The sequence below is a fragment of the Haemorhous mexicanus genome, chromosome 1, assembly GCF_027477595.1.
Source record: "Haemorhous mexicanus isolate bHaeMex1 chromosome 1, bHaeMex1.pri, whole genome shotgun sequence".
Lineage (NCBI taxonomy): Eukaryota > Metazoa > Chordata > Aves > Passeriformes > Fringillidae > Haemorhous > Haemorhous mexicanus.
This window is the reverse complement of record NC_082341.1, coordinates 24,938,662-24,961,227: the sequence shown is the minus strand read 5'-3', so window position 1 is coordinate 24,961,227 and position 22,566 is coordinate 24,938,662. Positions and strand designations below refer to the sequence as shown.

At 40.6% G+C, this 22,566-nt stretch overlaps 1 protein-coding gene across 2 annotated transcripts in view; it reads right to left on the bottom strand.

Moving 5' to 3' along the window:
• The window catches only part of DYNC1I1 (dynein cytoplasmic 1 intermediate chain 1), a 184,253-nt gene that overhangs the window by 123,841 nt on the left and 37,846 nt on the right, over nucleotides 1-22,566 (bottom strand). For both annotated transcript variants that reach the window (XM_059843469.1, XM_059843478.1), the window contains exons 5-6: nucleotides 20,909-20,968; nucleotides 16,802-16,917 (exon numbers count right to left, since the gene is read on the bottom strand). In XM_059843469.1, coding sequence (XP_059699452.1) covers nucleotides 16,802-16,917; nucleotides 20,909-20,968 — 176 coding nt within the window. The remainder of the gene's footprint in view (nucleotides 1-16,801; nucleotides 16,918-20,908; nucleotides 20,969-22,566) is intronic.

Genomic DNA, 22,566 nt, shown 5'->3' with positions numbered 1-22,566 from the left:
TCCACTATTGTCCTGCCAACAGTTAGGAATGTACGTGTACAGACCTGCTTCCAAAATCCAGCAATGGCCTTAATCACCCAGAAGCTTCCCACCTAGGTCACCTAGAAGTGTACCTTGAAAGGCAAGAGTCCTAAGGCACACCCTTGGATGTGTGCTTGGCTACTCTGACTTCTTATCAAAATGTTCTTAGCAGCACAACTTTCCGCAACGCTCCTCTTCTGCATTAGGGTTGGAGCAGGCAGAGTTGCACTTCAGCTGAGCTGAGAAAGGCCTCTTTCCCACCCTGAGATCATTCTTCAAGCCTCTGTTTATAGCACGTTTCACATGCTATAAATCAGATAATAAAACCTGCTATAAATCAGATCCTCGTGCATCTTTGTCCTTCGTCAATTGGCCACTTTGTGCAACATACCTACAAACCATGGGAAAAAAAAATCTTTGGTTTCAGTCACTTGACTTCTTTCCTCCTTGATTTCTTCTCTGTTTTTAACAGTAAGACTACAACCAGCACATGGACTCCTACACTTTCTTAGGGCCCTGCCTTTCTGCTTCAAAGGACCCACTGGTTCTCTGTCAGACTGTCAGAGTTCATAGGCCGATGAAACACCAACAGCATGTCACAAGTGTACACAACTCAGCCCTTGTAATCACAAACTCTAATCCTTCTCAGGTTTCTTCTACTTTGTTCCCAAAAGTGCTTATCAAAAGTAACTGCAGGAATAAAGGGTACTAGTTAAACATAATGTTGTTTTGAGCGGAGACCACAGGAATATAGACTGATGCCTAACAGCTTGACCACTTGACAACATTAACCAAAGGCAAAGAGCAGCACTGATCAACCAGGAGGTGAGTTGCAGGGCTTGTGATGTCCCGTCTGATACTGCATGGGGGTCTGAAGTGCAGACCCCCATGATATATGACGAAATTATTAATTTTTACTGCTGTGTGATCTTCCCTTCATGTGGCCCTGCCTTATGTCCAGAGAAACTTCCACACCACAATGCACAGGATGGCAGTTCTGAGACTGTCACCTTCATGCTCACACTAAGTATAAGTTGTTCTGGTTTACACTGCACAGAATCTAGTCCACCAGCAGACAACAGACCCCCAGGGACAGAACACGACACTCAGCTGCTGGTATATTTAATCCCAGAGCTCCCGGTGTTAACTGACAGAAGCTCTACCTTTCCTGAAGGGTACATTGCAGCTTACCAGAAGAAGTTTATTTGATTTGCTCTAACGAGCAAAGCTTCACTGGAGACTGCAGTCAGAGCATCTGGAATCAGCAGCAATGCAGTAAGATGACTCATTAGTCTGTGGTCAGATTTTTTCCCATGTAGGACAGTCAGCTCCTCATATCCTTTCCTTCTGTTACCTCCAGGAGCATCCTGTTAATTTCTGAGGAAAATCCAATATGTCTTTGTGGTTTTCAGGATTTCCTCCACTTTCTTACAATTATTTTTTCATTTAATTCCTTTTCATTCCTTCATTCTTTACAATCTCATATTTATACACCTTCTTTTTCTGTTCATCATGCTTTCTTTTTCATGCCTATGACCAGGAATTATTCTTCAGCTTCTGATGCTCCTTCATCTCTTCAGCTCTTTGTCATTCCACCCAATGCCAAACATACCATTTTTTTTTGCATTTTCTCTAAAGACTTCTTCTGATTTAGTTTCTGACTGGTCCTCTCCACTATCATTTTGTTTCTTCATCAGGTGGGAAAAACAGATATGGCGATTAACTGTTGTTGTTACTAATGGCTAAACCTTAGAAAACTGTGTTAAAGATCACAGGTGGATTGAACTCTGAGATCTCCCTCCCAAGAGAGCAGTCTCATCTCCAGGTAACCACTGACTATTTGTTTTCCAGCTGATACACTGATACTCCTGGAAAGCCTCTTCTTCTTGGTCACTTTCCAATGAGAGTGTATAAAAGGCTCTCCCAACCTCAGAGAGTTGATCAATCATATAAAAGGGTGATGCTGGTAGAGGGTGATTTTGTAACCAGTTTCCTATCCAATTCCTCACAACTATTAGAACAAGACACATTATTTATGAAGATGCCTTTCAACATTCATCTCAGTTTTCATGTCCCTGCAAAACCACTGGAAGTCTGTAGCCTCCATTGCAGACACTTCTCAGGGATCATGCTACTCCCTGTAGAGATGTGAGTTGTTCCTAAGTCCTATTCCTCTGGTCCAAGACATCTTGCTTCACTCGTTCCTTCCCTGAGGAACTTGTTCAAGATTCTTGCACAACTGAGACCTCACCATCCAAAGAACCACAAAAATACAGCTCTGTGTTCCAGTCTGGCCACACCCAGACTGAAGATTTTGAAAAGAAAGTGCTTTTTAAAATGAAGAGTCTACCTCTTTTAGCAAGAGCTTACTTCTGGAGAGAAGAAATACTGATTGACAGCTTACAGGAAAAGGACACAGGTCACTGCCCTTTTTAGAGACCCTGAGTGAAAGCCCTAACGCACAAGAGATTCAGAAGACTAAAATTCCACTAACTCTAACCAGCCATGGGAATGACCCAGCTTGTTGCAGTGTCTCAGCATGTCTCATAAAATGCACTGAAACATTTGCTAACGAGGCTATCTGCATGTTATTGTTCATTTTTATTACAGCAGCACTAGGAGTGCCCATCAATATCAGGACCTTGTGCCTGGTACAGATGTCAGTGTGTTAACCAAAGGAGAACACATCATTCAACTTTCTACCCCCAACAGAAGCAGTCAAATAACAAGACCCTTTCATGTCAGGGTGCCATTTGTACAGACAAATGCTCAGCAGCATGGGTCATAAAAGCTAGCCCACAAGGACTGTTTCAAGGGAAAAAAAAAAAGATTCTTAAATTTATTTTAAGATTCATATCTATGCATTCATGCCTGTGCATTTAACCATATAAAGAATTCGCTTAAGTGTAAGAGACCTGCTTTTAAAAACTTCACCACTGTGTCATACCATGGAAACTACCTCAGGGCTACTAGGAAGGGGGTTCAAACATCCCTCTTATAAAACACATCATTATGCATTAGAGGAAACTTCATTCAACAGAGAAGAATGGCACACCAGCTGGAGGTGAACACCATAAAACACATAAAGTTTTAATTAAATTCATTAAAAATTCTTTGTCTCTCACTGTGTTTGGAGGCAGATAGAACCCTTTAACAATGGCCAGCATACAATCAGGTTTGTCAAAACTAATAATAAAACAAAAGCATTTGCTTACCCTGGGACATTTTGAAAAAGTTTGAGTAACTGTATTATTTTTAATATGGGACATTTATAAATTATTGCAAGATGTGGCCAGTATTGGAGCAGAGTTGCTGTTTCTATTGTTCATTGGATTGATAAAAGGTGTTGGTAATAAAATGCACATTTTTAGCAGTTGCCAAAGTGAATCAACCTGGAATACAGGGAAAAAGCATATTTTCCCCTGAAAATGCATATACATATGTATATATGTAATACATATATTTAGTAAAACCTGTTGCAACAAAAAAGGTGCAATAGCTTTAAACTAAAAGATATAAGGAAAAGTTTTGCCTCAATGAGAGTGGTAAAACACTGGTGCAGGTTGTCCAGAGAGGTGGCAGATGCCCCATCCCCAGCCATTCAAGGTCAGGTTGCACAGGGTTCTAAGCACCCTGATCTAATTGAAAATATCCCATTGCAAAGGGATTGGATTAAATTACATTTAAAGGTCCCTTTCAAGCCAAACTATTCTATTATATATCAACACATTTTCATGATCAGTATTTCTTTACAGCCTGTTTTCTATATTCTGTACTGATAAGTATGAAAAATAAACACATTTCCTGCCTTTCAGAGCTTGCAGTCCATCAGCAAAACGGGATACAACAAATGAAAGTTACAGCACCAGATCCCCTCCTGCAAACACATACATGCCTGATATCAGACAATCAAATGTGTCAGAGGACTAAGGATGAGCACAGAACATGCATAAACATTTGCAGGATTAAGCCTGCTACCCAGGGTAAAAGAGGATAGCTGTTTGGTTGCCTGGCCCTTATGTAAATACTTTGTTTTTCAAAGCTGGAAAGACTAGCAAAATACTTTCACATTTAATCAAATACAAATAAAATGATTCTACAATGTACTGAAGGACTTCACATGATGAGTCAGTGACAATGTCAGCAATTTAGGCTCATGGCAAGCACTTAATTTGGTCCCAGTCCAGGTCCCATTTTAGTCAGCGGGAGTCTCTTCCCTGATTGCAACATGAGCCTTTGTTACTAAATTATCTCAAGCTGATGAACTGTGAAACAGAAAAGGTACTTTTACTAACCTTTTCTCATCCAGACTCATTAAGGATAATCACTAACTAGTACTAATTCAGTAATTAGATCTGAAAACATCCTCACTGCATAGCTAATACCTAAGGGTTGGGTATTCCTTTTTTATACTTCATCAGGACACTCTAATGCAAGAAATATCACAGGTCAAGCAAACAGTCCAACAAGCTATGTGACACTGTTGAAAGTGATGAAAGAAGAGATGAAAGCATATATTCCCCATCCTACATCTCAGTAAACAAAGCTGTGGCATTGTCCATGTCACAGTCGCAGTGCTATAATTTCTAGACCCAGATATATATCCACTTGATGCTCAACACTCTTTGGGGGAAGGAATTTGATGGGCTTTACTGTACAGAAAACCCTTGAGCAAAATGGGACAGAAACATGCATTTGAGGAACTACACAATATGCAAACCAGACTGCTGCATCAAAAAAATGTTTGTACATAAAGTGTAGTATTGAGTCCACATAATAAAGTCCTCTGAATAGTATGAAAAAACTACTTAATTGAAGATACAAAGGAGCAAAGTAATTTTTCTATTTTTTCTCTATATTATTGCCTTTATCAGCTGGGAAAGAGCTGCCCTCAATTAGATAGGTTACAGGGGAAAATAAGGTGCCTGCTTTTTCACTTTTTGTTCACAGAGGCCCAAGAAGCAGCTTCAAGGGGATATAAGTAAGAGATGAAGGAGCTCAAAAAAAGAAATAGCAATAACAGCAGTTCCAAAATTGTTTCAGGGGATGACAGTAAAATACTTAATGCACTTGCCCATATTCCCATCACAAAGTGGTGGGAATTACCTAAATTCAATCATCTAAAAATTAAGGTTATCATTTGAATGTATTGGTTAAGTCCTGTAAGCAATGAAGAAAGGCACAAATAGAAGATAATTTTTTTCCAGTGTTATGAAAAATACAGTGGATAAGGTAAATTGCCTTCTGGAAGGTTCTGTCTCACTCTTTTGAGTATGGAAATTTACACAAGCAGGCCTGGCCCCTCAAGGTAGAGCTGTTGCCTGTGACTGCACTGAACTGCTGAAGCATCTCAACAAGGATGCAGCTAGCTAGCTTGGGTACTGGTCATGCTGCCAGATCAGACAGCTCTGGGACAGCTAAAAATCCTAGTAAATTAGGCTGTTGTGAACTCACTTAGCTCCTGTTTAAGCTTTTAGTGGTCTGTGCTATGGGGAAATGAAGAGATGGGTTTATGTCTCTGTGCTGTTTGCAACTCAGTTTGTGACTTGCTCTGATTTACACATGCAGATTGTAATAAAGATAAGACTCCTGAGACTTACACCATTGCTCTGAGCCCAAGGGTATCACTTGGCAGGCAGTGAGATCTTGCAGTGGTCAGCTTTATGGGTGTATCTACAAGTATCTGTAAATCTACAGATATAATACAGATAGGTAATACATTCTGTAAACATTGTATCTTTAGCTGTACCTATAACTAAATACTTAAATAACTATATAAATGTATCTGCAGCATTTAAACACAGTTCTGTACATAGACTAGAGACAATAAGAGGAAAGAGAGACCAGATTCATCTCCTGTTCACTCTCTGCCTCCATCCTGTTGCAACCTAGGAATGGCAGAAGAGATGTTTCCCAAGCACAGTGTCATGGTGCACTTGTGCCTGCACACTCCACCCTAAATCAGTCCAAGGCATGCTTGAAAATGGAAGCTCACTGTTCACTAGACACCTTTTCATGACTGCAAAAATGAGAACCAGATGTAAATTTGTTATATCTTTGCTTAAACAGCAGCTCTTACATCCCTAAAATGTATGTAAACATGCTAAACTCTTAGGAACCCTGCCTACACTGAAATCCTGAATTCAATCTTTCTGCAGTACCCAAACTAGCAAAGGGGAAAAGGCAGATTATAAGAGATGCTTATTCCTGATCAGTACGAACTGGGAGCATGTTACAGCATGCCCAGTTGACATCTGGACCGAATTAACTAGGTCCACTGCTCTGGAAACTTGGGCACAGACTGAAGGACAGTCTGGGCTAGGGTCCATATCCCCCTGACAAGATTGTGCTGGGTTCAGCTCTTTTGGCCTCAATTATCCCCCCATGTGAATGCCAGCATGTCTCATGTCACAGGTAAGAAGTCAGTGAAACACATGCAGGAGGAGTTTGTGCTGTCTCATTGTGTAAGATGCTCTGTTTTCAACCTGCACATTATCTGTGGTGCAATACCAGCACACAGAGAATTCTTCAGCAGTCACAAGTGAGATCTTTAGTGCTTTCTGTGTTTCACACCAGATGAGGGCTGTTTTGGGAGTGCTGTTGCTGAGTAACTCGTGCCTAGGAGAGGAAGAGAGAACATCTGAGTGGAGATGACAAGAACGAAAATATGAAGCAACCATGATTAAAGGTTAAAATTTCAAAAATTCTCCAGTTGTGCAGCTGGGGCAAGACCTTCAAAGAAGTTCAGCTCCAAACCAAGCAGTCAATTCTGAGAGTCCTCAAAACCCAGCAGCTGCTACTGAGATCAGTGAGTCTATTCATAAGTGCAGGGATCTGTTTGTGCCAATCACAGAGGAGCTGAACCCACACTGAGCTTGGATGTAGCAAACTTCACAGCACAATTGGGGTGAGGAAAAAAAAGGAGTATCCACAGCAACAACATGCAATTATAGACTTAAAATAAGTGTGAAGCTTCGTGGCTCAAGCCCAACACATTTCAGAAAAATAATGATTATGTTTTCACTTCCTGTGTTCTTTAAGCAGGGTATTAGCTTGCAGAAAGAGAGAAGAGGTCTGTTTGGAGGTTTATGGCTACGACATACATCTGAAGTAATTGTGGCTCAGAGTGAATACATGCTAAGTTTATTTTAAATAAGATAGATGGGCAAGTGACAGCCAGGATCTGGTTGAAAAGTGACATTATTTGTGGAGACAGTCTATTGTATTGCAGCAAAAGAGAATTCCATCTTCTATTAATAGTGGCCAGTGGGAATTCATGCTGAGACTTTTACTTTACTGACATATCCATTTCATTAAAGGTTTCTTCACCCAAAGCCTTTCTTCAGTTTTCAGAGTAACTCTTGTGAGTGAGCGAGCAAAAGGATTCTCTGGAAAGGATCCAGCTACTACTGATTTTGAGCAGGGATTCTCAAGTATTACATACAGATAGATCCACAGTTTGCCTTTATACTAAATACAGCATGGCTTTACATGACCCTGGAGCAGCTCTTGGGAGGGAGAAGGGGGCCCTGGGGTGCCACTGGAGGGCTCTGCCCAGGTGCTCAGGCCACAGTCTGGGGACACACCTGGTGAACAAAGACCCAGCTTGGGGTGCATTCCCGTTCATCTTCAAGGCAGGCAGCCATGTGGGGTGTGCCAAATTCTTCACTCTAGCCAGCCCAGGCACTTGGCTCCCTCTCCAGTTAGTCTGAGGGCAAGCAGCTGACACTGCTCTACCCAAGGCAGGTGGCCTCTCCTATGGAAATGAGCCAATTAAAGGAGACTATAGAGGGGCACAATTAGCCAGCTCCTTAGGCTGAGGCTCAGCTATAGAATTGAAGATAGAGAGGTGCTGAACAGGAGAACTTTCAGCTGTGTAATTTTTGACCCAGTGCATTAGTACTGTGGGTTAAAACAGAGGAGGGGATTTTGGCACGTGAATCTTTTTCATCTCTCAGAGTCCAAGTGCCAAGGATCAAATTGAGAAGTGTGAAGTAACCAAGCAGTTTTCTGTACATCTTTTTAACACCACTAATGAAGGCCTTTCCACATTATGGCCTGTGTCTATTTCAGCCCTGATTTTGTATCTACTTACAGGATTAGAAAGATTAAGTGCTAATTAGAGCACTGAGGATTAATAACCGCTACTTCTACAATGCACATTTTTCTTAATCTTGTCTTAAATTCTAGCGGAGATTGGTCCACGTTACAAAGCCAGATTTTGCCAAAGGTTACTAAAGGCATAATAGAAGGTGCTGGGTATTATTCCTGTATATACTGAATAGGCATCACCCATTAGTCTAAAGAAGGAATTACAGGAATGGCAGGAAAAAGCGTGCTTTGCTTCTGAAGAAAACAAAAAGGCACGTCTTCATTGTTCTGCTGGAAGCACTGCTAACCCAAATTTCACCCTTTTTACATTTTCAGGTCTGAACCTTCTCATTTGAGCATTGTAATATGGATACACTTTGCTAATTCAAAGAATATTCAAACACTGCTGAAATTATACATAAAGTGATAACTAGGAACACGTGAAAACAGCAAATAGAGAAAAACTGGCCACTGTCACTCCACTGTCTGTTGGCTGGGGAAATCAGGGTGCTGTTCATTAGCGGGACTATTTCCTTGACCTCATGCTAAAGCTAAGTTGCAACATACTAATAGTCATATATTTGCAAATAAGTTTGGAAATATTTTGTTGCTTGAGGAGAACATTTAACAAATCAGCTCAATACAGCCGTTGTTCATGTGTAAAACATGGCTGTGATCTTTTGCAGAGAAGAAAGACTTAGAGGAAGGTTTTCATTTCCAGCCAACAAAGAATTCAATTTGCATACAGGTGTTACAGGGCTTCTCTCTGAATTCATGGATCACTGCTGGTTTCAGATGTCAGGACACAGAGATGGGTCAAAGGCACTGTGAGATGACTTGCAGCTAGTTAAAGCAGTCTGAGGTCAGGGCTCTTAACATCAGCTCTCTTGTTTTCCATCAAGCAACACCAGATGTACCAGGATCTCATTCAATCACATTATTTCCCACTGCAGCTAAAGGAGCAGATTGGTTTCCACACAAGGAGACTGACAACAATGCTTTTTGGATTATTCTAGGAGAGAACAGCTTCCCATCTCTTGGGTGGAGGATGGGATTCACCTGGTTAACAGCACAGAGCAAAGACCCATTAGGATCAAGGAGGTGCAAGGAAGGGTGGTCCAGCATGGTCCCTCTCCACGATGGCTGCAAAGGCCCTGAAGCAGTATTGTTTCCATGCACAGAACAAAATTGCACAACAGTCCCCTCCCAGGCAGCACAGGCCAAAAACTGGTTCCTTGTTTCATCAAGAAGGCAGTTAAGCTTTGGTTTCTTCCTCATCTTTTGTTGCCTGAATGGTTTAGAGAAGGCATGGCTCAGCTGTGACAGCATCTGTTGTTCTCTCCCCACCCTCATAAAGAATTACCAGATATGCTTTCTTGGCTTGCATTTAATGCAGAGGTACCTTGTGCAAAAGAAACCAGAGTCTGCAGAAGGTCAGGGACACTTTGGAGCAGGAAACTCTTATGTGTGTGTGCCCGGTTTTCAGGAGACCCGCCCAAAATTTTGTTAAGATTGTGGAGGAGTTGCGAAGAGTCAAGTTACTTGATCCCTGTGTATGGATGATCAAGAAAATGATCAAGAAAAAGTCTTAGATCTCTAAAGAGCTTTCCTTCTTCAGACCTCCAACTGTGTGTGACTAGAGGCAATCTTCTCTGTTAAACCAGTTCTTAGTAGATAATTCCCTGAGAATTACTGATGCTTAATAAATTGTCAGATCTGCTTGTTCAAAACAGTTTAGCATTAAAAGGGCTCTCTGCATAAGACTATCTGAGAAGCATCTTGAGAAAAGCCCTTTTCCAGAAGTCTTTAGTGAAAACATGGAAGGAGAAACAGGGAAGGGAGCAAATACTGAAGCAATGACTGCTGATTAATATACTGTCAGGCCACCTTTTAGAAATGGACTGGGACTGTCTTGCAGAAATCCTGTTTGAGCCCAAGTCTGTTACACATTTTAGGAAAACAGACATTTGATGTCCCTTTCTGCACTCAAACACCAAAGTATCCATGAGCAGACTGTGCCCTTTTCGTTCTTCTTCCTTGAAGAAATCCTTACAAGTGTCAAATATATTTTTCTGCAGAATAGAAAGCAGAGAAAGTAATTTCTAAAGCCAATTCCTTATTCTAATTCTGTACCACATAAAATTCCCATGATCGAGGTGGTGAAGAAAGCCTTCAGAGGCATACATCCAATGTCTGTAGCCTGCAAGGAGTGGAATACAGACCCGCCACACCTGGTAGCTGCCTGTTGTGGCTGTTCTGGAATACGTGTACCTGAACAAATTGTACTTTACTAATTGTACTTCAAAGGGGATTGACAATAACAAGGGTTTGCACCTGATTTCACCAGTGTATTATTCTCTGAATACCTATGGCTGATTTTTCAGGGCTTTTTAACATTTCTAAATAATATGTTTTTTCCTCCCAGTTTCTGTGTAATGCCTTGGTCTCTTCTCACACTTCTTTCACCAGCACTTGCATTCATAAATTTCAGCCATATAACTCAAGCACCTTCTGTTAAATATGATTCTTGCCTCAGGCAAAAGATCAGGGCAGCGTTTTCCCGCAGGTCCTTCCAGCATTCCCGAATCCCTCCCTGCCGGCCTTCCTCAGGCGCGGCGCTTCACCGCTGCACCGCCAGAGGGCGCTGCCTGAATGCCTTTGAAAGATTTTCATGTCAAAAATAAATTAAAAAAAAAAAAAAATCCGCCTTGAAAACCTTATTATTTAGAAAAGGTGATGCACTTGTGACAGGAAGAAAGAGGAATTATTAAAAGACTGCTATACAATGCAATGCCTCAAATCTTTGCACCGCTTCATTCTAGTCTCAATCTTGAACAGTCTGGTACAACAGTACAAATTAAGTTTTGTTGGTTTAATCAAACAAAGCCATCTTGAATCAGAGATCTTATGCCAGCTATTGAGATCAACAGCACAAATCTGATGGACTGCAGTCTGAGAAGAAAAGGCAAACTGGAATTTTGTAGCTAACTAAGAACACCTAACACCTAAGAACACAATGGTACTGCTCAGGATGGAGCATAGTATTTTAAAAAGTTGCAAAACATTATTACAAAATTAGTGCCCATTAGTACATATCCTAAGGCTCTGCTTCTTTAAAAAAGTTTCTCTGCTTTAACACTGATTCATCCTTAGGTTATATTCTCTTTTTAATAGTGATTTCTTTTCTAGTTTTGCTTTTCAGCACCTCCTTTTGTTTACAACAGAAGGTCTTTGCTTTCCCCCTAGTTATGTCCAATTTCCATCACACATTATCATGGATCCTGACACATATGTTGCATGCATGGCAATGCAAAAATGTGCATCTGCATTTCCCATTAAATGAGGTGTTCAAAGCTATTCTTGGGTCCAGACTTCTCCTTTTGAGGCTGGAGCTGAGTTTACAATTCTCTGGAAGAGGAAAGCCAAAGTAAGCTCTTTAACTTAAACCCCAGCTTCTGATCCACAAGCTCTAGCCAGATTGGCCATGGGAAAGCTCAAGTATGATTTCACTTAGTTCTGGGACTGGCTTTTCCAAAGTACAGCGTGCCTCCACAAAGCTGGAGCTGAGCTACAGTCAGGCACAGCAAGGCACAGCAGGACTGGGGCAGAGTTCGCTGGGCTAGAGGACTTCTGCACAGCATCCTAAAGCATGTACAGAGACAGATCTCACTGATTAAACCTGGAAATCTTGGATCTTGACAGTAAAAGTATAAATAGAATCAAAGTATAAATAAATTCCATAATATCCACAGATTTTATCATGGAAAAGATAAAATCCCAGAGGTGTGACTTGCTTTCACAGCATTGGAGCTTGTCACTCCTAGTCATAGATAACTTCCCATCCAATTAACAAAACTCAAAGTGGGCCACAGGCCTCACACGATGCCAATGTATCACTCTGCAAGACATTCCCATTCTACTCCATAATGACAAACCTAAATCAATATGGCAATATAAAGTGCTCTCTTACCAAGTTTGCCAGTGAAGAACTAGTCAATGCAATCAGTGGCACCGAGGGAATTTTGGTTCACCCTACAGTGGACACTTAATATTTGGTATCACACACAGACAGGCTCATGTGCCTCATGAGCCTGTTAGAGAATTCCCCTCTCTTCCCTCACTGCTTTAAAAAGGGTAACTTTCAGGAACCTTAGTTCAGAGAATCACACTGTCAGTCACAGGCAGAACCCAACCCAGCCTCTGGAGCTCCACCTCCATTTTGCCACTTCATTCCAGCCTACTTCCAGATGGAGGAGAGAGGTTGTTTTCCTTTTTTCTCTAATAGCCAAATTACCCTTAGTGTTTGAAAAGCTAGATAAACAGATGGATCACAGGTCTCCTTGTGCTCTTTGCCAGAACTGGGCTACATTTGTGACATAGGATGAGGTTACCCTGCTCAGGAGGTGAGTATGGTAGATCATTTGTTTTCCCCACATGAGCAAATATCTGTTTAAGATGATAAACTGATGAAGTGCACATGACTTCCATTGTTTTAGAAAGTCAGATCTTCTCCTGTACACAGGACCTACTCTTTCAGGAATGCATTTCTGACTATCCTATTTGCAGTGACAGTCTGTCAAGGCAGAATGTGAGAACATCTCATTTTATTGATGAAGTAGTACTTTGCAAAAGAGGAATGGCAATGCTCTTGACACTGGACAGCAAAGCCAGAAAGATCACAGAATTTCTCCTTCTTGCAGCCCTCAGTTTCCGAGAGGACCCAGAGCAGAGGAGTACCTCCTTTCTCTGAGATTTTACCTCCTGGCCCAGTCAAGAGCAGAACAGTAAGCTGGAGATGAAGAGCATCAAGCTGGAGATGATGAGCATCAAGCAGAGCCTGAATGTGCAGACTGTTTTCCTGTCTGAAAAGGCGGATTGCAGGCAGTCATACAGAGCTCAGTCCACTGCTGCACAGCAGTGAGGGACCCATCCTGGGCAGAGAGAGGCCAGGCCATGGCTGTTCTGGTCTCTCCTAGGTGCACCTTTAGCAAACAGTAGGTCTGCAGTTCTTTTGAGAGTCCAACCATTGAAGGCTACATGGGGCTGCCACTCCTGAAGGGATGTGAGAGCCTCTGCACTATGAAGGAAGTGTCTCAGAGAACTCTCAAAAAATATTTGGCATGGCCTAGGCCTTAATCAACTCCAGAATGGAAAAAACAGCACTAGTAAAATGTCTCTCAATGCCTACAAATACCTGAATTCAAGTTCAATTATAGCAGGAGGAAGGGGGAAATAAAGGCATGTTTTTTTCTCAGGCTCCAGAGCCAAGATCTGAGTGTTTTTGAAGTCATCCTGCAAGGAAAAAAAGGAAAGGCTGAAGCTGACTGTGACCTAAATAAAGCAAAAGAATTAGGCACTTGTGATCAAAGGATTGAATGATGCATATACACATCTCCCTAAATAATAGAGTTGGTAGGAGAAATGACAAGTCATTATTCCTCTGAAATAAGGCAAATTACCTGCTCTGAAAAGAGGAGTTAATCTGTTTTTTATACAATGAAGAATAATGCCACACTATTTCTTCTAAAATTAGCAGCTGACAAGCTGAGACTTCAGTGCACATAGCATCTGGCTCTCTGGCACCACTTGGACTTACCAGAGTGAGCCCTTCCTTTTCCAGTTTTATTAGGTTTGGTGGGCAATAGCCATTACCACAAAGAACATGCACTGAGCTCCAGAACAGCAGTAGGTTTAAAGTACCTCAGAGTTTCTTTCTTGCTCTCTAGAGAGGCAAATGCAGAAAACCTGATGAGGATATTTGGAAAAAACTCAAGAAGTTTGAATGGAGTCAAAGTCCTCTTTTTACTCATTTTTTAATCAACTGTACCCTTCATTAGTTGTCTTCCAAACAAGAAGCAAGCATGGGACAACCTCATCCTAAAATTCTTCATTTTGACATTTCCAGTATTTAAGGCAGTCAGTGAAAAGTGATTTCCAAACACTGAAGTCAGATTCATCCAGGTAAGGAAGCTTGTTTTCTATTCTCAAACTCTAAGGCTTCAGAGGCTAAATAACTGAGCCCATAACCATAGTAATGGCTGAACAATTTATCTTGAAAAGATAATGGTCATATTTTATCACATGAATGCATAGAAACAGTGTAGAGAATTCTCTAAGCTGCTCTCCCGAGGAATCTCTCTCTTCTGTTCATGTTTAGACTGACAGTATGAAGGGCTTGGCATTCATAAAGAGGCTTGGGAGATTAAAAACCTGAGAATGCATTTCCATCAGATCGGGGAGACCAAAATCACAGTTCTTATTTACCCCCTAGAGAATTTCCAGTTAAACAGCCTCTCAACAGAATAACCAAACTTTCCTGAATCTCCTTTACTGATGCACAGCCATAATCATATCCAAGTTATATGCAGAGAGTTCCCCAGCAGCAGATTGGAAAGGAAATGTAAGTTACACTTTCTCTCCCTCACACATCTGAAGAGATTGGGTGATATTTCCTCTGTGCTTTAATATATAAAACACCACTACTGTTGATGTTTTTTCCTTGGCTGTGATGACAGAGAATAGAAAATATAAAAAATCCAGTCACCAAACCCACATACTTGACCTCTTCCATCACAGTTTTGGCCCAGGCAGTTTAAATGCATGATGTTTTATATTTGCACTTATCTTTCACACAAATGAGGAACAAGTGACTTTCCTCTGTGTTGGGAGGACCAATTCAAACCACACTGCCTCATTGTCCTGACTGCCAGGCTCCATGGCATCACACTGTTGTTTGGGTTTTTTATCTCGAAGGGTTGGAGATAGTCCTCTTCTTGTCTAGCAAGAAGAGGATTTTGTAGAGGTTGGAGAGCTCCTTGGGAAAAAAGCAAGATCTTACTGAACGAAGACGCCTTCTTAAGTGAGCCTGTGCTTTTCAGAAAGGCAAATCAGCTCATGAGTGCTGGAGTCATAGGTTTGAGGGAGGCAAACACAAAGCCATGTCTTAAATTCCACATATCCATAGGTCTTGCATTGGATAAATGCCAGGTGTCAGAGGGGAAGGACACCCTCTCCATCTGATCTAACAAGAACTCGTGATAATACTATGAGGTTGAGCATCAACTGGTCCTAAGCAAAGAAGACAAAGACTCCAGGTCAAAACCCATTTTCTCAAGGCTTCAGCAGCCCACAGAGAAACAAGCAGAGATGAGCTGGACTGACCCAGGGAGGCTTCTGAGACAGCTTCTCCCTATGAGCTGGCAAAGCTCTCTGGACACACTGCTCAAGGAGCATCATCCAAGCAAAAGAGCTGTCTGTGTTTGAAGGCACTATTTCAGACCACAGACAACCAAGGTAAACTTGTGCTCCCGAAAATCAGAATCTGAGCATCCAGCTCAGCAGGTTCTATTTCTGCTTCCTAAGGCAGACCTGGTCACCCAGTTAGAAAAAAACCCCGAAAACAACTGGCTACATTTATCACTCTATTTTCCCTGACAGTACCTTATATTTAGACAGATGTACCACCACCACCACCACCTTCTGAACCCACTTGTGTATTTTTCTTCTCTGAATGAGGCCTGGTAAAGTTCTACACTGTCTTCTCCAGAAAATTACTCAGTCGTTGAACTATTCTTGACCCTTCATTGTAAACAGCAAAATGCTGCTATGAGTTTTTCCTCTTCTATCTGCTTTGTTTTAGTGCACAGAAAACATTGTTAGAAACTAGTTACATGAAAAAAGTCACGTAGACATGCTCTAGTTAATTAACCAAGAATTGGAAAAGTACTGAACCCAACTAATCTGAATCCCTGCACCTGCAAGGCCGCAGTGGCCTTGGGTATAGCTGTAGTCTAATAGCAAAATGATGTAGCCGAGAGCAGAGCATGAGAAAAAAAAATGTAAGTTGTAAAGAATGAAGAAGTAAGAATAACCAATAAATTACTTAGCTTACAGAATATGCATGAACTTATTATGTGTTGTACTTAAATGTCTAATGCTCTAATCAATAAATGAAACTTACTGAACTCTCATATTGAGATGAGCCGAACCTCCCTCACTGCAACAAAACATCAGGCTAATGTACTGTTTTGCAATCAATTTAAATGGTTCCACTGACCTGCAATCAGCATTCTACAGTACAACAATGGCAGATCAGCAAACTTCTGCCACTCTGTGTATTTACTTATCAACAAGAGAGACGAACAGCCAACAAACAGCACCATGAGTACAGATGCCAGCAAGATGTCAGCAGAGAGACAGAAAGAAAGACTGTTCACATCACAGTATGCAAACCTCCTTTTTCAGTACATGGACCTAAGCTGCAACTTCTCCCTAAGCCTCACCTACAGCAGGGGGACACAATTACCCTGACCAAACAACTGAGGGCAACTTTCCAACACTGCCTCTTTACAAAGCACAGAATTTATAACTTCCTTGAGAAAGCATAAAAAAATGAATAAAGCACAATTTTAATTGTATTCATAATGATTTATTTTTAAAAATGTTCCCATTAAACTGCTATCTAAGCACAATCCATTGTAAGTCAGAAGTAGTTTGGTTCCACCTGCATTTACAGTGATTTTTATAATTATTCTCATCAGAACAGCCATTAATCACATAAGCAATAGCTGGCTGGCAGAAAACACATGATAAGCAGCTATGTTATGACTTACTATTATTTTTATTACATTCTTTGACTTGGATGCAAATTTTCTATTAAAATGGTTTTTTAGAAAACCATAAGTCTTACCTTCAGATTGATGTGTGGCCAGAGGTGTCTGTGTCTCCTTGGAGTATGATACCACCTCCCGAGGTAAGAAATCCACCTGGGTAATCTTTGACACCCCTAGTTTGTGCAGTCTGCGTCTAAGGTGAAATACACAACATCAAAAGGTCAGTCATGGTAAATGTAAATCAGCAGCAGGAACAAATGTTTGCTGTTATGATCAGGATAAAAATACCTCAGTGTTAGTAAAGGTGAAACACAACACAGTATGCATGAGAAGTGCCTCACTGCAGTGAAGAAAATTAACCTGGGAACCATTTGCCATAATAAAGTCCAGTTGTTGAACCTCTAGATCATGCTGCTGAGAGGGACTGCAAATGGGAGAGGGAAATAGCCTGCTTGGGTCCCTCTCAACATGCAACAAAATTTTCTTTCATACCATCATTACTATGATGTTCTGTCTGCTCAAAGGAGCTCATCCTCAGCCTGGGATACACAGCTGTGGAAAGGGTACAGTGGGTTTAAACCAAGATGAATTAGACTGCCAAATGTTCAGCTGGGAGCAGTAACAAAGTTTTTGACTGGCAAGATGTGTAATTTCCATAAAGAAGGAGATTCTGCCTTTCACGGGAGCCATTAATAGTGGCCTTGAAGTAGGCTTATGATTAGTGGAGTCCTAATGCAAGGGCTGCAGGAAAGCTACAACACAACTGGAGCAGGGCAACTATAGCCTTCTATTTAGTCTACTTCCCTTGCTTTAAATAAACCATATGAAATAAACCAGTGAAGCAAACTAACTGTAAGTGGGTAAGAGAAAAAGAAGAGAGGCAGCTGAGCATGGTCATGAACACTTTTAGCTGTGCACAGTTCACTCAGCAGTGGGGGAAAAAATCAGTTTATGTCCTGAACATTAGCTGACTGTTTGCAGGAAGTGAAGAATTTAAAATGGTTACTTGGTAGTGTTTTACTGGAAAAAAGGCAACTTTTAGCAGAGAAATAATGCAAACACAATAAACATATTAATTAAGTAAGGCCTGTTTCCTAAATCAACAAGTGTGAGCACTCTTGTGCATTTAAGGGGAAATAAATTCCTGGACACAATGTTTCTCAACTTGCCACATTACTGAGGAGAACAATTTGGAAAAACAGAAAATTTTTACACATTATCCATATCCTCTTCATTTTCCAGATTGTCAGAAGAATAGAAGTCATAGGGGTTTTGACCTAATTAATTTACAGTGGTTTAGGTATTCAATTAAGATTCTTGTCTGAAAGGAAATGAGAGTCTAAAAAGGAAACTGTCATCATTGGATAACACCTACTGAACGTTTCAGCTGCATCAGCCATATTTTTTTTTCAAATCTATTTTACTGCCTGGGTTGTTATTAAGCTAACTGCAATTAGATTCAGCAGGTAATAGGTACAAATCAGCTGTATTGTGTAACAGACCACTAGAGCAGAAACAGTTGTTGTAGGCTGAGTCTTTTCTCTTTTCAAAGAAGAAAAATTAACAAGTCTCCCTCCTTATAACCATCTCTGACTTTGCCAATATGAACAAAATCTACAATTGTCTAAAAACTCTACAGAAAAACTTTTACCTCATTACTGGGGGCAGAAAAGTTTCTCCAGCTGGCAAAAATTTTAGTAGTTTTACATTTTGTAGTTGCTTTAACTTATGGTCTGTGTGAATTCAGTCTTTAATAAATATCTCACCCCAGCAAACTCTCATGTGCTTTTCCCTCCCTCAGCACCAGATGTGCAATCTCTGTTGCCTTCTTGGTCAGCTTGATTTCCCTATGCAACCAGTCCCCTGCTGCCCCAGGCTACTCCTTCCATTTACTGAGGTTTTCTTTGCATCCAAAGAGTCTCTTGACAGTGGTCTTGGTTAAGTATAATCCCTAATTAATTATGTGTCTAATCTGGACCTAATTAGAACCTCACCTAATTCTAAAACAGTTTCACATGAGGTCACTCCATATCTCCTGGACTGCCTGAGGATGGAGAACATGACCCTAGCAGAGAGCTGGATTTACCTGCTAGCTGGGTGAATTGAACCTCTGCCCACTGTGTCCCAGAAGTGAGCTACTTCCCACGGCACTGTGCTGAGACAATGCATGGAATTCCTCATCTGAAACCCTTCCAATTCAGTAACTGCTGGTGCCTCCACAAATGCCTTGTGCCACTCATATCCTCTAATTACTGGTGAAGACTGGGAGGTCCTTCCTCATCTGAAGGAATGTGATCTATTGATTGCTGTTTGCCTGTGTCAAGCCACCTCTAATTGTTCTCACATTATTAAAAGTTGGCCTAGGCTTTGGTCCCAAACACTCAGGGACAACAGGAGCATCCTTTCAGTATCTGGACTTTACCAAATATGTGCAGTAATGTTCTAGTTTTTAGTTCTTTTCAGGGCAATACTAAATGGTCTATTGTTTTCCCATTCCAATTTTTCATCTGAGGTGCTCATAATTCTCATAAATTCAACAAATATTCATGTTAGAGAACACAGAAGCTTTGAAGGATTCCTTTCCAAACCGCTAACGGGATGTCAGTAGGAGGATTGTGAATAAAACCCATGCATGAAAACTGATTCTTCTGTCCTTAGGTATCATAAGAAAGATGTATCTGCTAGAAGTATTTTGAGATACACATCATTTAATTGCTGACTGCAGGATTTCTTTTGCATTGGTTTTGTTGAGGGTTTTTTTCCTCTAGTCTCAGGATACTAGAAGAGAGTTTAACTCTGCCTTGGGTTTGAAGACAGTTTTCTTTCAAAAGGGACAGGACTTCCATTAAAATGTATACCTGTGGATTTGCTCTTTGGCATGCTTCTTTTCTGTCTTTGCACTGGCTCCTAGTAATTGATTGAAGTCCCTACACACGGAGTTATCTTTTCATGAGTCTGATAAAGGAACTTGCTTTGCACAGCTCTTTGAGAAACCTTGCTCCTAGGAGTCCTCCTCTTTCAATTCAAACTTCTGTAAAAAAAAGGAGCTGGGATTTCTATAAAGTTTCTGTAGGTTAAAATAGCTCAAAAAACCACTACCTTTTTGGTACAGCCCAGGTAAAGTTGTAGATGTGTGACCTATTTGAAGTCACACTCGTGTAAACTACAAACATTCCTAGGAGTTCTAGATATGGAGAAATACTTCTGTTTAGAAAACTCTCTGGAGTTTCTTTCTTTCTGGATCTTTCCTGGTGAATAGACCTAACACACCTAACTGCAGCTGGGAGCACTGTCAATCAGCAGCTGAAGGGAAGCTGTTGTTTTTCTTACAGAATGGTGAATGAAGTGGCACATGAACAAGTAAAAGCACGAGAGAGTTGCCCGGAGACTCAAAACAGACAACCCTGTAAGTTCATTGGTAGAACAAATTTTTCAGAGTAGTGATTTGGTTTTACCTATGACTCGTGCTCTGAAGAGCTTGAGGTACTGCTACCCACCCTTTTAGAGGAACAGGTTATCCCAAATACCTCTGCAGGCAAGCACTTCTACATAATTTAAATTTACTATTTTTTTTTTCACTTGTTGGGGTAAAGGAGTTCCATCCCAAACTAAAAAAAAATAATTTTAGGCCTATTAAAATTTTTAAAAAGCTTCATAGGCCTGAACTCAACTAAGATGGTACTTACTCTTGGACTATGATCATACCTAAGTGTACAATTTTAAACACAAACACAGCTCCTAAGGGAAAAGGGGACATTGGTTCTGCATGTGGAAACAGCATAACTATAGCCAGCAGAAAGGAGGGGGAAAAGTATCTTGCAAATGATTCAGAGAACAGTCTGAATCAACAGGTACAAACAAGATCAATGTAACTATACATGCACACGTAGGACACAATAATAACATTTCATCTGAAATGAAATAGTTATTTTTGTTGTGTTTCAGGCAACAGAAATAGCAATTTATCTTTTCATAAACTTGTTTAAATTTAAATAGCTGTGGTTTTTTTCCCAAAAATATGACTTTGCTGAAGCTTCTTATTTATTAAACTAAAAAAGGAAACTTAAATTATGGTCTTTTTGAGTCAAAAAAGCAAATGAAAATCACATACAACCAGCTCAACTAGGAAGCATTTTCAACATAATTCTTGCAAAGAAATGGTAACAAAAAGAGCTGACATATACCCAAGTTCAGAGTCAGACTGGAGTTGCAGCACTGAGGGGTCTGTGTCCCATTGCAAGGTCCTAGGGTGGTAATCAGCCGTGCAGCACGAAGGGGAGGGAAAAAAAGAACACACAGAATTAACTGAAAGGATGGACAAAACCCCATCTCCTTAGTTACATGCTCTATGTAGTACAGTCAACCTCCAGGTGCAAGCAACAGCCACCGTATGTCAAACAAGGTTTATATGTCAAACTGAGACAGAGCAGGCAATTTAATAAAACCATTGATAAACAGAGGAAAGAAGCTGGATTTTCTGTCACATATTGATTAACTAAACATGGGGTTGGGGTTTTTTTCCTTTTCCAGAGAAATTCTAACTCTTTAACTTAGGTTGATGGATTCACAACAATTTGTAGAATCTTCAGGCACAATTTATTTATGTTTTTATTATAAGGTAGACTGAGCACTTGCCATGAACTCCACTGAAGAGTTTATCCCTTCACACACTCCTGAGACAGACAGTAACCCATCCTGTACAACACTGCTCTGGGCAGGAACATCATGTAGTGCATATGACAACAAATGGCTCACCAGCTCTGACATACTCTGAGGGCATCTGGGACATACAAACAAATCCTTTTTCTTTTCCTCCCAATAAAATTCCTGAGGAAGAGGCTAATAATACATCTGAGAAAATCAGATCTATGTCAGTCTCTCAGATGAGGCTATCACCAAATGCACAAACATTCCAGAGGTGTGGTCTGAAGTGAAAACGCTGCTCCTTGCACTGCAGTGCAGTTTCCCATGCAACCAGCTCTAAAACACCTTGAAAACACTCACAGAGCCTTTAAAGAGTTTTGTGAAATATTCAGAATCCTTCAGTTTAGAAACACAAAAACTGACATATCAAGGCCAACATTTTCAAAAATGCCTGCTCCTTCCTGTCTCTTAATTTTACTTTATTTTCCCACACTCAGGAAGCCACATCTTATATGCAAGAAAACTGCTGGAATCCGTGACAGAATCAGGAACACACAAGTGGCTCCTCAGCACCTTTTCCCATTGTATGAATACTAGATTATGCACTGCCCTCACTAGCAGAGGCTAGAGCAAAGAAAAGTGCTCCTTCCCTAAGCAAGCAAGTCTTCATGAAGACATGCTGGAAAATGATAGTTGTCAAAATTAACCCCCCCCAACTTTCTTCTGAATACAAATTTTGAGGATATAGAGATGATAATATTACCAAGTTAAGCCAAAACTAGCCATATAATCAGCTGTGGTCAATATACACAAGTCCTTCTGCAACAATAGCAACCTCTGCCAATGAATCACTCATATAAATCAACAAGTTACTGCATTAGTTCAGAAATAGATCTGTTAAAGCTAAATAATTATTCTACCTGCTCCTTAGTAAACTCACCCATTCTATTACCAATGTTAACTCACTCTCTGGACAGACAGACACGGGCATATGCTGCACTCTTGTCCTTTCAGAATGAAAAAAAATCAATCTCAACACTCTGTGCATACAAAAATAGTGAAAAATTGTAATGCAAAGCAACTTTCTCATGCAACATAAGGGCACTCATTTCCCTGAACTTATGATCCACAGTACTATTTATCAGAATAAAAGACTTTATACTGATAAAGAAAGGCCTCTCCAAAACTAAACTGTATT